Source organism: Bos grunniens, chromosome 12 (assembly GCF_055505025.1).
Source record: "Bos grunniens cultivar Pamir isolate PY7600 chromosome 12, Bosgru_T2T1.0, whole genome shotgun sequence".
Lineage (NCBI taxonomy): Eukaryota > Metazoa > Chordata > Mammalia > Artiodactyla > Bovidae > Bos > Bos grunniens.
In genome coordinates, this window is record NC_141176.1 from 19,408,618 (window position 1) to 19,424,403 (window position 15,786).

At 41.4% G+C, this 15,786-nt stretch overlaps 1 protein-coding gene across 35 annotated transcripts in view; it reads right to left on the reverse strand.

The window, feature by feature from the left end:
• The window catches only part of RCBTB1 (RCC1 and BTB domain containing protein 1), a 70,205-nt gene that overhangs the window by 14,399 nt on the left and 40,020 nt on the right, over nt 1-15,786 (reverse strand). For 31 of the 35 annotated variants that reach the window (XR_015137940.1, XR_015137938.1, XR_015137943.1 and 28 more), the window contains 3 exons: nt 14,384-14,510; nt 11,615-11,766; nt 7,384-7,514 (listed from right to left, as the gene is read on the reverse strand). Coding sequence is in view for 22 of the 35 variants with exons in the window: in XM_086329109.1 (XP_086185235.1) it covers nt 7,384-7,514; nt 11,615-11,766; nt 14,384-14,510 (410 nt within the window). In the remaining 13 variants the exon portion in view is untranslated. Of the gene's footprint in view, nt 1-6,905; nt 7,171-7,382; nt 7,515-11,529; nt 11,767-14,383; nt 14,511-15,786 lie in introns of those variants that run through there. The other 4 variants (XR_015137949.1, XM_086329104.1, XM_086329101.1 and 1 more) reach the window with 3 other exon arrangements.

Genomic DNA, 15,786 nt, shown 5'->3' on the forward strand with positions numbered 1-15,786 from the left:
AACAAGAAGAGGCCTTTTTTTAATTAACTTTGATTGAATTCCTTCTCTCCAGATCCCTCACCCCAAAGCTCTCACCCTCCCCTAGAAGAGATTTGAGGCCAGAAACCTCATACTAGGCAAACACATGACCACAGGTACAAGGCAGAAAAAATACCAACTATTTTCTCATCACACAGTAAAAGCAATGGTTCCCTTACTCAGGTCTGACTCTTCAAAACACACACACAGTTGTGGGATGTAGGGCTGCAGTTTCTTCACAATTATCACATAATCCAGTCACTCGAAGACATGGTTTTAAAAAGTTGAAAGCAACTTAAGTCCATATAATATGTTTTACTACATTCAAGCATCAGGGAAAAGCATTAAGATGTGGGTCATTTGGTTCAAGGGAAGAAAAGACTTTTCAGAAACAGAAAAATGATGAAATGATCAACCTAAAGTGACACATTAAAAATAAAAATTCTAAAAAAACAATTAAAAAAAATTAAATAAAAATTCCAAAGACCTTAAAATCACTTTCATGCTCTCCTATATAAAAATGTCTTCATTTTTAAAGCCACAAGGAGTAATACACTATAATTCCCACCACACTAATTTCTCAGATGGTCAATCAGAGGAGAAGGGTCACCAGCTACCAACATTCACAGCGCAAGTCTCACACACAAGTGGCAAACTGAGAGTTTAAGAGCCAACTTGTGCCTGTGCTAAGACATGCTTTCACCCCAGCAAAATGCTACTGTGACCTTGTTCCTTCAAACGTTGGAACATACATTTATTACATCAACTAGGTAACCTGGAACGTGCACAAAGGTGAAGTCTGACAGCTCGCTTTCTGTAACCTGGCCAGCAATACTGAAGGTCAATATTCAGGGTTCTACCAGACCAGGATCCCAACAACAGTTAAACTGTAGGGTCTTGGCTTCCTGCATCCCAGCTCCCACCAAATGAGAATATCAGGCAGGGTGGGGGAAGGGCTGCTTTCCACACAGAAATGCCCCCTTCAGACCCCTGCAAACAAATGCTTCCTCATTCTACGAGTCTCTCTGTCCCTTGCTGAAAGAAGCACCCTCTCCAGTCATATAACCAGGAAGAGAGAAACCACATCTGAAGTCTCTCAGCCAGCTGCCGCCAGAGTTCTATTCTCAGATAATTGAAAACACACTTAGATTGTTAGCGCAGTCTCTGGATCCATGGCTTTGTTTTGTTTTGTTTTGAAGTAAGAGACTCCTGGTGAGCTAAATGGACAGCTGAATGCCCTACAACATAAAACATTCTCTCTCACATTGTTATTCAGGAAAAAGCACTACTCCTGGTATTATAACTCAATGGTTAATAAACAGCTCTAGGGACTAAATTACATCCCATAGAAAGATGAAAGTCACATTTTAATTTATCAAAAATACATAACTAGTTTATTATCTACATATATCTGAGAAAGAAGGACCCAGTCACAGCATAAAAAGTCCTTCAAACCATGTCATGTATCAGATATGGATCTTTAGGTATTTAAATTTTAATTATACAATTTCAAGTTCAAAGGTGAAATTAAATTCTGACACTGCAAAACCGTACCACTTCTCAGCCTGGATGGAGGGGAGTTTGGGGGAGATGGATACGTGTGCACGTATGGCTGAGTCCCGTCACTGTCCGCCTGAAACCATCACAGCATCTCTTGTTACTCGGCTATTTGTTGTTGCTGTTCAGTCACTAAGTTGTGTCCAACTCTCTGCAACCCCATGAACTGCAGCACGCTAGGCTATTCTGTTCTTCATATCTCCTGGAGTTTGCTCAAATTCACATCCACTGAGTCGGTGATGCCATCTAACCATGTCATCCTCTGCCACTCCCTTCTACTATTACCCCATACAAAATAAAAAGTCAAAAAAAAAAAAAAACTTAACCACTCCTGTATCTGCTAATTTGGAATTAAAGATATTTGTAGTATAATGAAAAAGCCAGTTTATTCAGTTTATTAATTGTATAGATTACCTGGGGTATAAACTGTTAAGAACTTTTTTATATAGCACAGGCATACAAAGTGAAAAGTGTTAGTTGCTCAGTTATGTCTAGCTCTTTGCAACCTCATGAACTGTAGCCCACCAGGCTCCTCTGTGCATGGAATTCTCCAGGCCAGAATACTGGAGTGGGTAGCCAATCCCTTCTCCAAGGGATCTTCCAGACCCAGGGATCAAACCTGGATCCCCCACAATGCAGGCATTCTTTACCATCTGAGCCACCAGGGAAGCCCCAGGTATACAAATGGGGCTTCTAAATTGTCAGTTCACAACTCTATGAAAATAGTTTTATCAAATTGCTTTGTCTTCCCCTCCATTTAGTTTGGTGAGATTTCTCAGTGCAGTTGATCCTTGAACGACATGGGGGTTAACCCAAGTATAATTTATAGTTGGCCCTCCATATTTGCAGATTCAGCCAACCACAGATCTAACAGTACTGTAGTATTTACTATTGAAAAATATCCATGTATAAGTAGACCCATGCAGTTCAAACCCACGTTGATCAAGGGTCAACCGCATTCAACAAATGTTTAATAGTTTCAAACACCGAAAGGCTAACTAAAGAATATAGCCGCTGCTGCTAAGTCGCTTCAATCATGTCCGACTCTGTGCGACCCCATAGATGGCAGCCCACCAGGCTTCCCCATCCCTGGGATTCTTCAGGCAAGAACACTGGAGTGGGTTGCCATTTCCTTCTCCAATGCATGAAAGTGAAAAGTGAAAGTGAAGTCACTCAGTCGTGTCTGACTCCTAGCGACCCCATGGACTGCAGCCCACCAGGTTCCTCCGTCCATGGGATTTTCCAGGCAAGAGTACTGGAGTGGGGTGCCACTGCCTTCTCCAAAGAATACTGAAAGTAATCTAAATCTGAGTTGTCTAAATAACTAATTAAACTGTGGTTAAGGCAGATCTTCGGAAAAGGAAGCGCTGAACGCACTTGAACAGAGGAATTAAAATCTGCATGTTCACTTCCATGAACCAGAGAGCTGCACAGTCAAGCAGATTCAATCAGCAACCTGAGCCCGTGTGCTGCTGATGGTGATATGTGAATTAGAAAAATTAGAAAAATGCCCTTCTGAGAACTCTTAAATAGTATAAGAACCTACATGATTTGTTCAGCTCAATATGCAAATGATCAGATCTTCAATTACCTAGGGGAAAAAATGCAACTCTTACCCAACTAATAAGTCAACTATAATAGAACTGCTGGACTTAAAAAAAAAAAAAAAATTCTAAGAAGGACAAGGAGTATTTGGCCAGGAGGTAAGAAAAGTTCCTAAGCGCCTTCTCAAGCCTATGGAATATGAAAGTGGGCAAGGGTGTAAATTCAAGGAATCTCATAATATGGTAGTCTTGGTGTTTCAGAAAGCAAAGTCCATGTTTATGACTGTCTGTGGTGGAATTATTATAAAGCGATTCTGAAGCAGATCAAATAGCAGATTTGTTCTAATTAGGAAGGAAGATCTACATTTATAAATTCATTCTCAATCTTTAAACATCGCATTATTCCAATCACTGTACACACTCTGAAAATAACTTGGTTTTTCTTTCCACAGATTTTCTTTAGTAACAAAACATGGAAGATCGACAGTCTTAAAACCCACATTTTAAAATGATGTTGCAGCTTTCAGTGGAGTTATTATCCAGTGTTAACAGCCCAAGGCTAAAATACATGAGTGCTAAGACATTTTGCAGAAGGACTACTCTGCCAGGGTGATATTTTTCAACAGCACATACTAACTGCACTACAGGATCCAAGGTTGACTGACTCCAGGGATTTGGACAAACCACATACACGGAGGGTCGACTGTAAATTATACACCTTTAACCCCTGCACTGTTCAAGGATCAACTGTACATCAAGTACAAAAACATTCCATATCAAAGTGGGTTTTGATTTCCTTTTTTAGAAAGTATTTCAGTGTCTCACCATATTGGAAAAAATTTTTAAAAAGCAGAGACATCACTTTGCTGACAAAGGTCTGTAGAGTCAAAGCTACGGTTTTGCCAGTAGTCATGTATGGATGTGCAAGTTGGACCATAAAGAAGGCTGAGGGCCAAAGAATTGATGCTTTGGAACTGTGGTGTTGGAGAAGACTCTTGAGAGTCTCTTGGACTGCAAGGAGATCAAACCAGTCAATCCTAAAGAAAATCAACTCTGAATATTCACTGGAAGGACTGATGCTGAAGCTCCAATACTTTGGGCATCTGATGCGAAGAGCCAACTCATTGGAGGAGACCCTGATGCTGGGAAAGACTGAGGGCAGGAGGAGAAGGGGACGACAGAGGATGAGATGGCTGGATGGCATCACCGACTCGATGGACAAGAGTTTGAGCGAAGTCTGAGAGATAGTGAAGGACAGGGAAGGCTGGCAAGCTGCAGTCCATGAGGTCACAAAGAGTCAGACATGATTGAGTGACTGAACATACACTCAAAAAATATTCTGTAGTCTACTGATCACAAAAAATGTTTAATTAACCTCCTAAGAAAAGAAGTAAATGCTGACCATCTGGCATTAGCACTAAGTTTTAAAAAAATCATGTCCCCAAATCAATTCTGTAATTAGATTCTTGGCTCATATTTATTTCTACCCACCAAAAGCAAAATTTTAAGACATAGCTGCTCAGAAAGTAGTATTTTCTGGAAAGTTCTCTAATCTGATTAAACAAACAAACAAAAAACTCTCCAACTGTTTCTTCTAATGTTCAACCAGACACAGAAAACAAAAATTTCCTGAAAAGAAACAGTATAAATAGAAGCATTTCAAAATGTTTATACCTAAAACATGATCAGGACTATCACGAGACAATGTTTTATACACATTTTCTCCCCTGATATCAACACTCATTCAGGTTTGTACTATAGGAATATGTAAGTCTTCTTTCTCTAAGTCCTTCTTTACTTTTTAAAAATTTGCAGAAAATTTGACAATGCATCTATAATATAAGGGTTCCACAACAATTAGCTTACTTTCAAAAATCTTCACAACTATTGAGTCAATATATTTTTGTTCTTTTAACATATGTACATTTGCTTCAAAATTCTCTTGTCAAAAGGAAGCATGGAGGAACCACAGTAATTTTTATAGAAAAAAGAAGAAATATGAGAGGCAGGGAGTCTCCACCCTCCCATTTTCACAGAATGAAAGAAAAGTCACATAGGGTCCCTAAGCTGAATCACTGAAAATAACAGATTTTGCAGCTAATTTCCAATCTGCCTTAGCAGCAGCTTCCAATCAACTAACAGATATAGTAAGTGGGCTTCATTTTTATATTCTAAATGTATATATTTCTACATTCTACAGTATTAAGGTAATAAAACGTAAAGGTACATTAGTCAATTATATAACTCCCAACAGAATAAAAAATAATTCAACCTAAAAAGAAGGCTTTTTGCCTTCTATTTTCTAATTTCTCTACATTGAATACATAAAATTTACAGGATTATGAGTTATTGTTTAACAATTTTGTTTAAAGTACAACTTTATGGTGACATGTTTCAAATACATTCATTCGTTCACTTAACTCAGCATGTACTTCTGAGTGCCAACTACACGCCCGCAATGGGACAGACTCTGGTGACGCATGTTTGTGGTCTCAAACAAGGGACAGCTTCTAATGCACTTTATATCAGAAAAGTGAAAACCAGTGAAGGAAATGACCTGGCCTGGGTAGGCATAAGGCATCTTCCATAAACTTTCTGGGGTAGATTTTAGCTGAAGGTGAGAAAGAACTTTCCAGCAACGAGAGTCGAGTTGCTGCCCCAGTGGTCCTGGCTCCCAGTGGTGAAGAATCTGCCTGCTAATGCAGGTTAGACAAAAGATACGCGGGTTGGATCCTTGGGTGGGGAAGATCTCCTGGAGGAGGGCATGGCAACCCACTCCAGTATTCTTGCCTGGAGAATCCCATGGACAGAGGAGCCTGGGGCTACAGTCCATAGCGTCGCACAGAATCGGACACAACGGAAGCAACGCAGCACAGTACAGGTGGTCCTGACTGGTTTTGGTCAGCAAGCTCCTTATCCCAAGAACACAGACCTCATGAGCACTGAGAAGGAGTATGGAGAGACACAGAAGGTTCAAAGTCAATCGCCAAAAGAAGTGAAAAGTCATGGACCAATTTAAAATTGTATCACTGGGAGGAAATAAAATCTGAAGAAACAGCGTTGCTAATAGAGATGTTCATGATGACAAAGAAAGGGTAGGAAAAAAACTAGACATCCATTTCCTATTAGAAATGATTTACTTTGATCATCATCCCATCTGTTGAAAAGGCCACAGAGAAAATCAGCTATATCTGACCTCATCAAATATTTATAATCATAATATAGTCTGAAATAAAAATAGGATGCATTTTGAAAACCCAAGACATAATGGTCCATTTTGATCCCCAAATGCAGCAAAGATGCAGTCTGTCCTCCAACACATCTCCAAGGCCGCAGCTGCAGATCTTTGCATGAGTCTGGTAAATTCTCTGACACCAGGTGATCTCCCTGGTCACACGATGATAAAATGAAAGACTGACTGTGTCATTTCAGGTGCAAACCTTAGCTAGACACCTCAACCAAAGCTACTGCTCTTTGACTTTTATTCTCCATGAAGACATGAAACCAACCATCTCAGCCTTCAGTTCCCTAATTATCCTTAATGCATCCTTCACGTGTTCACTCAGTTCAAAAACACTGGACACCCATGTGCTGGGCACAAGGCACACAGATGAACGGGATACAGCTCCTTCGCAGAGGGAGCTGACATTCTGATGGTACCATGGCTCTTCACTTCCAGAAAATGCACACAAAGAACTGCAGGCTCCCAACAGCCCATTCACTCAGGGACTCTCCAGAGATCCATGAATCAATCCCGTATAAAAAACCACCGAACAAAAAGGAGTCCAGAACAGGCTCTTCATCCATGAATAACCGTGAGTGACAATTAGATGATGACAGAACTTCAGAGCAAACACAGGGATAAATCACAGGGCAGCCCTGGCTTATGACAGGGCAACAGTGGGGCAAAAGCACAGTGGGTCCTGAGAAAAAATATATTACGCTCGCCTGGAGAAATACTTGAAATATCACATGCCGTCTGCTAGTCCCATGAGATGTGGCTCTTTATATTCCAACCTGCAGTGGGGCTGCTGGGACTCCAGTTTCCTATCTTAGGTAGAAACAGGAGAAAGAACCATTTTTGAAGCTGTGAACAGAGAATAAAGCAAGCCAGATTTCATTTTTTTAGGGGTCAGTCCATTCAGTGATTCCCTAAACAGAAGTGAAGTCACTCATCATGTTCCTTGTCCCATGAGAAAAAAAGGCGGGAAGGTGCCCCCGGGGAGTTATGGGCGGCGTGTTTGCGTGCGCTGGTTTACGTTACCTCTGCGTCGTATCTGACCGCAGCGGAAAACAGCGAGAAGGCGTTCTCCACGGTGATTCCTCGCTTGATGATATGCTGACAAAGTTTCTTCAGCCTGTTTTCGCAGTAGGATGTCGCCAAGTCCAGAAGACCTGAAAGTAAAGTATGGGATGCTTAATGGAGCTCATAATAGTTTCCAACCATCTACAGACATTTCATTTTGGTGAAGACAGTTATACAGATAAGTCAGCAGGAGCTTCTTAGGGAACAGTACTCTCAATCTTACTAAATAAATTCTCTAAGTTCGACCCTTCCCCACCTCCCAAACACACCTCTCCTATACTCCATTTATACAATTTCTTCTATAGTACAAAGGAAGAGGAAAAAATCGAATTGTCCTGTGTTTCCAAAATGATACGCTTAATTCATTAGCAACTTACACTTCAAGATTAAAAGAGTAAAATAAGACCACAGTCATAAATTAACTGTGTCCATAATTATTAACTGTGATATCTATATATACTTCCTGAATTTTTTTTTAATTGAAGTACAGTTGATTTACAATGTTGTGCTAATTTCTGCTGCACAGCAAAGCGACTCCGTTATCCACTTATATACTCTACCATGCTGTTTCTCAGTTGCTCAGTTGTGTCTGACTCTTCACGACCTCATGGACTGCAGCATGCCAGGCTTCCCTGTCCTTCACCATCTCCCGGAGCATATCATGAGACAAATGCATATTCCCTGTGAGGGACAGGGAAGCTTGGCATGCTGCAGTCCATGGGGTTGTAAACAATCTGACACGACTTGCTGACTGAACAACATATTTTCTTTTACATTCTTTTCCATTATGATTTATCCCAGGACATTGAATATGGTTCCGCGTGCTATACAGTAGGATGTTGTTTATCCATCCTGTATGTAATGGCAAACCACTTCAGTATTCTTGCCTTGAGAACCCCATAAACAGTATGAAAAGGCAAAATGATAGGATACTGAAAGAGGAACTCCCCAGGTCAGTAGGTGCCCAATATGCTACTGGAGATCAGTGGAGAAACAACTCCAGAAAGAGTGAAGGGATGGAGCCAAAGCAAAAAGAATACCCAGCTGTGGATATGACTGGTGATAGAAGCAAGGTCCGATGCTGTAAAAAGCAATATTGCACAGGAACCTGGAATGTCAGGTCCATGAATCAAGGCAAATTGGAAGTGGTTAAACAGGAGATGGCAAGAGTGAATGTCGACATTCTAGGAATCAGCGAACTGAAATGGACTGGAATGGGTGAATTTAACTCAGATGACCATTATATCTACTACTGCGGGCAGGAATCCCTCAGAAGAAATGGAGTAGCCATCATGGTCAACAAGAGAGTCCAAAATGCAGTACTTGGATGCAATCTCAAAAACGACAGAATGATCTCTGTTCGTTTCCAAGGCAAACCATTCAATATCACAGTAATCCAAGTCTATGCCCCAACCAGTAACACTGAAGAAGCTGAAGTTGAACGGTTCTATGAAGACCTACAAGACCTTTTAGAACTAACACTCAAAAAAGATGTCCTTTTCATTATAGGGGACTGGAATGCAAAACTGGGAAGTCAAGAAACATCTGGAGTAACAGGCAAATTTGGCCTTGGAATACGGAATGAAGCAGGGCAAAGACTAATAGAGTTTTGCCAAGAAAATGCACTGGTCATAACAAACACCCTCTTCCAACAACACAAGAGAAGACTCTATACATGGACATCACCAGATGGTCAACACCGAAATCAGATTGATTATATTCTTTGCAGCCAAAGATGGAGAAGTTCTATACAGTCAGCAAAAACAAGACCAGGAGCTGACTGTGGCTCAGACCATGAACTCCTTATTGCCAAATTCAGACTTAAATTGAAGAAACTAGGGAAAACCACTAGACCATTCAGGTATGACCTAAATCAAATCCCTTATGATTATACAGTGGAAGTGAGAAATAGATTTAAGGGCCTAGATCTGATAGATAGAGTGCCTGATGAGCTATGGAATGAGGTTCGTGACATTGTACAGGAGACAGGGATCAAGACCATTCCCAAGAAAAAGAAATGCAAAAAAGCAAAATGGCTGTCTGGGGAGGCCTTACAAATAGCTGTGAAAAGAAGAGAAGCGAAAAGCAAAGGAGAAAAGGAAAGATATAAGCATCTGAATGCAGAGTTCCAAAGAATACCAAGGAGAGATAAGAAAGCCTTCTTCAGCGATCAATGCAAAGAAATAGAGGAAAACAACAGAATGGGAAACACTAGGGATCTCTTCAAGAAAATCACAGATACCAAAGGAATATTTTATGCAAAGATGGGCTCAATAAAGGACAGAAATGGTATGGACCTAACAGAAGCAGAAGATACTAAGAAGAGATGACAAGAATACACAGAAGAACTGTACAAAAAAGATCTTCACGACCCAGATAATCACGATGGTGTGATCACCAACCTACAGACAGACATCCTGGAATGTGAAGTCAAGTGGGCCTTAGGAAGCATCACTACGAACAAAGCTAGTGGAGGTGATGGAATTCCAGTTGAGCTATTCCAAATCCTGAAAGATGATGCTGTGAAACTGCTGCACTCAATATGCCAGCAAATTTGGAAAACTCAGCAGTGGCCACAGGACTGGAAAAAGTCAGTTTTCATTCCAATCCCAAAGAAAGGCAATGCCAAAGAATGCTCAAACTAGCACACAATTGCACTCATCTCACACGCTAGTAAAGTAATGCTGAAAATTCTCCAAGCCAGGCTTCAGCAATATGTGAACTGTGAACTTCCAGATGTTCAAGCTGGTTTTAGAAAAGGCAGAGGAACCAGAGACCAAATTGCCAACATCCGCTGGATCATGGAACAAGCAAGAGAGTTTCAGAAAAGCATCTATTTCTGCTTTGTTGACTATGCCAAAGCCTTTGACTGTGGGGATCACAATAAATTGTGGAAAATTCTGAAAGAGATGGGAATACCAGATCACCTGATCTGCCTCTTGAGAAATCTGTATGCAGGTCAGGAAGCAACAGTTAGAACTGGACATGGAACAACAGACTGGTTCCAAATAGGAAAAGGAGTTCGTCAAGGCTGTGTATTGTCACCCTGTTTATTTAACTTATATGCAGAGTACATCATGAGAAACGCTGGGCTGGAAGAAGCACAAGCTGGAATCAAGACTGCCAGGAGAAATATCAATAACCTCAGATATGCAGATGACACCACCCTTATGGCAGAAAGTGAAGAGGAACTCAAAAGCCTCTTGATGAAAGTGAAAGTGGAGAGTGAAAAAGTTAGCTTAAAGCTCAACATTCAGAAAACCACGATCATGGCATCCGGTCCCATCACTTAATGGGAAATAGATGGGGAAACAGTGGAAACAGTGTCAGACTTTATTTTTCTGGGCTCCAAAATCACTGCAGATGGTGATTGCAGCCATGAAATTAAAAGACATTTGCTCCTTGGAAGAAAAGTTATGATCAACCTAGACAACATATTAAAAAGCAGAGACATTCCTTTGTCAACAAAGGTCCATCTAGTCAAAGCTATAGCTTTTCCAGGAGTCACATATGGATGTGAGAGTTGGACTATAAAGAGAGCTGAGTACCAAAGAACTGATGCTTTTGAACTGTGGTGTTGGAGGTGACTCTTGAGAGTCCCTTGGACTGCAAGGAGATCCAACCAGTCCATCCTAAAGGAAATCAGTCCTGAATATTCATTGGAAGGACTGATGCTGAATCTGAAGCTCCAACACTTTGGCCACCTGACACGAAGAACTGATTCACTGGAAAAGACCCTGATGCTGGGAAAGATTGAAGGCAGGAGGAGAAGGGGACAATAGAGGATGAGATAGTTGGATGGCATCACCGACTCGATGGACATGAGTTTGAGTAAACTCCGGGAGTTAGTGATGGACAGGGAGGCCTGGTGTGCTGCAGTCCATGGGATGGCAAAGAGTCGGACATGACTGAGCAACTAATTGAACTATAAGAGTATGGGAAGGTCGCTCAGTTGTGTCTGACTCTTTGCGACCCCATGGACTATACAGTCCATGAAGTTCTCCAGGCCAGAATACCGAAGTGGGTAGCCTTTCCCTTCTCCAGAGGATCTTCCCAACCCAGGAATCGAACCCAGGTCTCCCGCATTGCAGGCCGATTCTTTACCAGCTGAGTCACAAGGTGAGCCCAGTAAGAGTTGGGAGACATGTTTTTGACCCTGTGCCGTGGCCAGTCCCAGCGCGGCTGGTACCTATGGCGTCCTCCGGGGGCAGGTCCACTGCGTCCGTGTAGAGGTACTGGAGAAAGGCACGGTACACGGCGTAGGAGAACTGCTCTATCTCTATCACCTCCTTCATGTCCTCATTCCAGTAAGACTGGAACATGGATCGAAAGTGCTCACACCTGAAACAACAGCAAAACTCACCTGCTTAAGGCGGTGGGAGCAAGCATGAACAAGTACTACAGGGATGGTTACTCTATTTGAGTAGTACATTCATTCCACGTACAAAAACCAAAATATATTCCACATGCAAGGGTTTTTATATTCACCTTTTACATACACTCACTTTCATTCTTTAAGGTATTGCCTAGTAAAACAGTAAGAACTATACATAGCCTCAAAGTAGCCAGCGCTTCAACAAGTACCACTGTTTGCATCTGACAGACCTCATTCAGATTAAGGCTTTTGCTTACCTGTTTTGTTTAAAAGATGTTATACAGAAGGGCATTTCAAACAATGAAATTCAAAAGAAACTCAAAAGTGACTGTTCAAACTTTTGATATGTATCTGCTGCTGCTAACTGCTGCTAAGTCGATTCAGTCATGTCCGACTCTGTGCAACCCCATAGACGGCAGCCCACCAGGCTCCCCCGTCCCTGGGATTCTCCAGGCAAGAACACTGGAGTGGGTTGCCATTTCCTTCTCCAATGCATCAAAGTCAAAAGTGAAAGTGAAGTCACTCAGTCATGTCCAACTCTTCATGACCCCGTGGACTGCAGCCTACCAGGCTCCTCTGCCTGTGGGATTTTCCAGGCAAGAGTACTGGAGTGGGGTGCCACTGCCTTCTCCGTGATATGTATCAATACCACTCAAATGATTCAGTGTTTGTATGTTACCAGCACATTCTTGCAATCACCATTTTTGTAATCGGCACATTCTTAAAATGGTTTTAAAAGTTAACTGGATTATGTTCAAAAGGATTTTTATTCCATTACCGTACATGACAACTTTCCTTCTTTTCTGACTCATCCTCAAAACAGCCACCATCCCAACTTTGTTCCTTTTCTTTCATCTGCTCCCCTTCTTCTTCCAAGCCTGTTACCAATTTATTTGTGACACTCACTAGGATAGTCACATATTTGAAGAAAAACTAAACAGGTCTTTTTGTATTGTATTTACATGTACACATACACCTAAATGAGGAACTGATTTCTGAATATTTGATTTTCTTAAAGTATAACATACTTCATGATTTTTTTTTAAATCATATTTTCAAATCCTTTTTAAAATGAGTTACAGTAGAAAAACACAAATATATGTTCAATATCCATTCAGAATACTGAAAGAATGGCTCCACTTACAAAGGAAATTACCTCATCTGGGAGGGAAAAAGTTACAGTTGTCTAGGCAAGGGTTCTGGAGAAGGCAATGGCACCCCACTCCAGTACTCTTGCCTGGAAAATCCCATGGATGGAGGGGCCTGGTAGGCTGCAGTCCATGCGGTCGCCAAAGTCGGACACGACTGAGCGACTTCACTTTCACTTTTCACTTTCATGCTTTGGAGAAGGAAATGGCAACCCACTCCAGTGTTCTTGCCTGGAGAATCCCAGGGACAGGGGAGCCTGGTGGGCTGCTGTCTATGGGGTCGCACAGAGTCAGACACGACTGAAGTGACTTAGCAGCAGCAGGCAAGGGTTAATAGATGAACGCAGTCAGAACACTATGCAGGAAAATCCGACGGGCTGACCACAGGTCTTCAGACAGAAACAATTCCCCTTCACCTTTTCAATTACTACTTTGGTGTAGACACTTACTCCTTTAAAGCAATGAATGACATAGCATTTTAGTTCCCTAAAAACATGTTATTTTGTAAATAGATGTTAAACTAAATTTTGAAAAAAGACTCGTAAATGGCCAGTTTAACTCTCAATGGTCAGATTTTATGTGCCTCTCTCTCGAATGGCAGCCTCAGTGAGCAATCATCCAGTTATTAATTAATACAAAGTTCCCTCACATTTATACAAAGAACTCCTGCCATGTACCATATTTAGAGAACATTTCTTCAACTGGGAATTAGTTGTCTCTCAGGACCAGAAAGTCCAGTATTCCTAAGTTTTCTGCTTGTGGAAAATGAAGTTTTAACTGCTGCTGCTGCTGCTGCTAAGTTGCTTCAGTCGTGTCTGACTCTGTGCGACCACATAAGACGGCAGCCCACCAGGCTCCCACGTCCCTGGGATTCTCCAGGCAAGAACACTGGAGTGGATTGCCATTTCCTTCTCCAATGTATGAAAGTGAAAAGTGAGAGTGAAGTCGCTCAGTCATGTCTGACTCTGTGACCCCATGGACTGTAGCCCACCAGGCTCCTCTGTGCATGGGATTTTCCAGGCAAGAGTGCTGGAGTGGGGTGCCACTGCCTTCTCTGGAAGTTTTAACTAAAAGAAGACATATACACTTTTCACTGATGGGCCTTTGTATTTTCTCAAAGCTATATACAATTTTTTTGATGGAAATAATTATGTATGAGCTACTTCATTTAACAAACAATACAGAAAAATACTCCCACATTATGCTTTTTCTAAAAGGCGCATGAGTGTACACGTGCGCACACACACACACACAAACATACACGCAAAACTTTTCAATAACGAGTGGACTGATACTACATGCAAAATTATTAAGTGTGCTGTTTCACTCTACTCCCAAGATTAGTTCTTATTAGTCTCCATTGTGTGGGATAACAAGGAAACGGAGACTGCAAAAGAGTAAGGTTACTGATGACTCTAAACTCAGGAGAAAATACCTGATTTTCAAAACAGCTTTATGGACATGGATGTATTTCCCATCAATTCGAAACTTCAGATCGGCAGTTTCTGGACTGTCAAATTCTTTCTTCAGTGACTCTGCAACTGTTAGAAAGTCTTCATGCTCTGAAGGAAGCAAGCACATTAACACAGGTGCTCAAGCTTTGAAAGACTTCACAAAGATACTGACTAGCACGATGGATAATTCCATTAGATTTTTCTCAGAAGAGTTCACCCCTTACTCGACAAATCAACTTTCCAGTATTAAAATCAATGTCATAGAAATTAAATTAAATTTCATAGGCTAACAGGGAGACAAAAAACTCCAGGGGCCGTCGTCAGCACTGAATGAAGGTACTGCAGACACAGGAGATAGCTTTTGATGTCCCCGAGATGAGAAGGTCTCAGCAGCTGGTGATACCCAAATGTCGCTAAGTGTATGCTGCTGCTGCTGCTGCTAAGTCGCTTCAGTCGTGTCCGACTCTGTGCGACCCCATAGACGGCAGCCCACCAGGCTCCCCTGTCCCTGGGATTCTCCAGGCAAGAACACTGGAGTGGGTTGCCATTTCCTTCTCCAATGCATGAAAGTGAAAAGTCAAAGTGAAGTCGCTCAGTTGTATCCGACTCTAAACGACCCCATGGACTGTAGCCCACCAGGCTCCTCCGTCCATGGGATTTTCCAGGCAAGAGTACTGGAGTGGGGTGCCATTGCCTTCTAAACTATAAGAAAAAAAATGTATATTTGGATTCTGTAAAGCAATTATCCTTCAATAAAAAAATAAATTAATTTAAAAAAAAAGTATATTTGGAAAGGCCAAAAACCGGTCTTCCAAACTAAGCTAGACATTAAAAATGTATATTCTGCGGACTTCCCTGGTCCAGAAGTTAAGACTTCACCTTCTAGCTCAGGGGGTGTGGGTCTGATCCCTAGTTCGGAAACTAAAATCAAAAAAAACAAAAACAAAACAAAACATAAAACTGAAACACTGTTGTAACAAATTCAATCAAGACTTTAAAAACATGGTCCACATAAAAAAAAAATCTTTTTGAAAAGAAAAGGTTATAGATTGTCATTTTACCTAAACTCTTCTCTCGAAAGTTTGAGTAGTGTTCATCTAAGGGTGAGAATTGATCAGTTTTCCTCCACTGAAGCACTTTTGGACACCTCTGCTCTGCTTTTAGGGTAGTTTCAAGGAGTTGGTAAATTCAATTCAAGGAGTCCTAAGAAACACATTCCTCACTTGAGTGGTCACGCTAGAGCAGTGTTCCTTCCCAGGGTGACCCTTTTCCCTCCCTACCTGGCATCTAAACATCGTTCTTAACATTAAAAATCAATGCAGCACAAACAATAATCCTCACACACTATCTGAAAGCAGAGCAAATTTACTTAGTAGGAATGTGT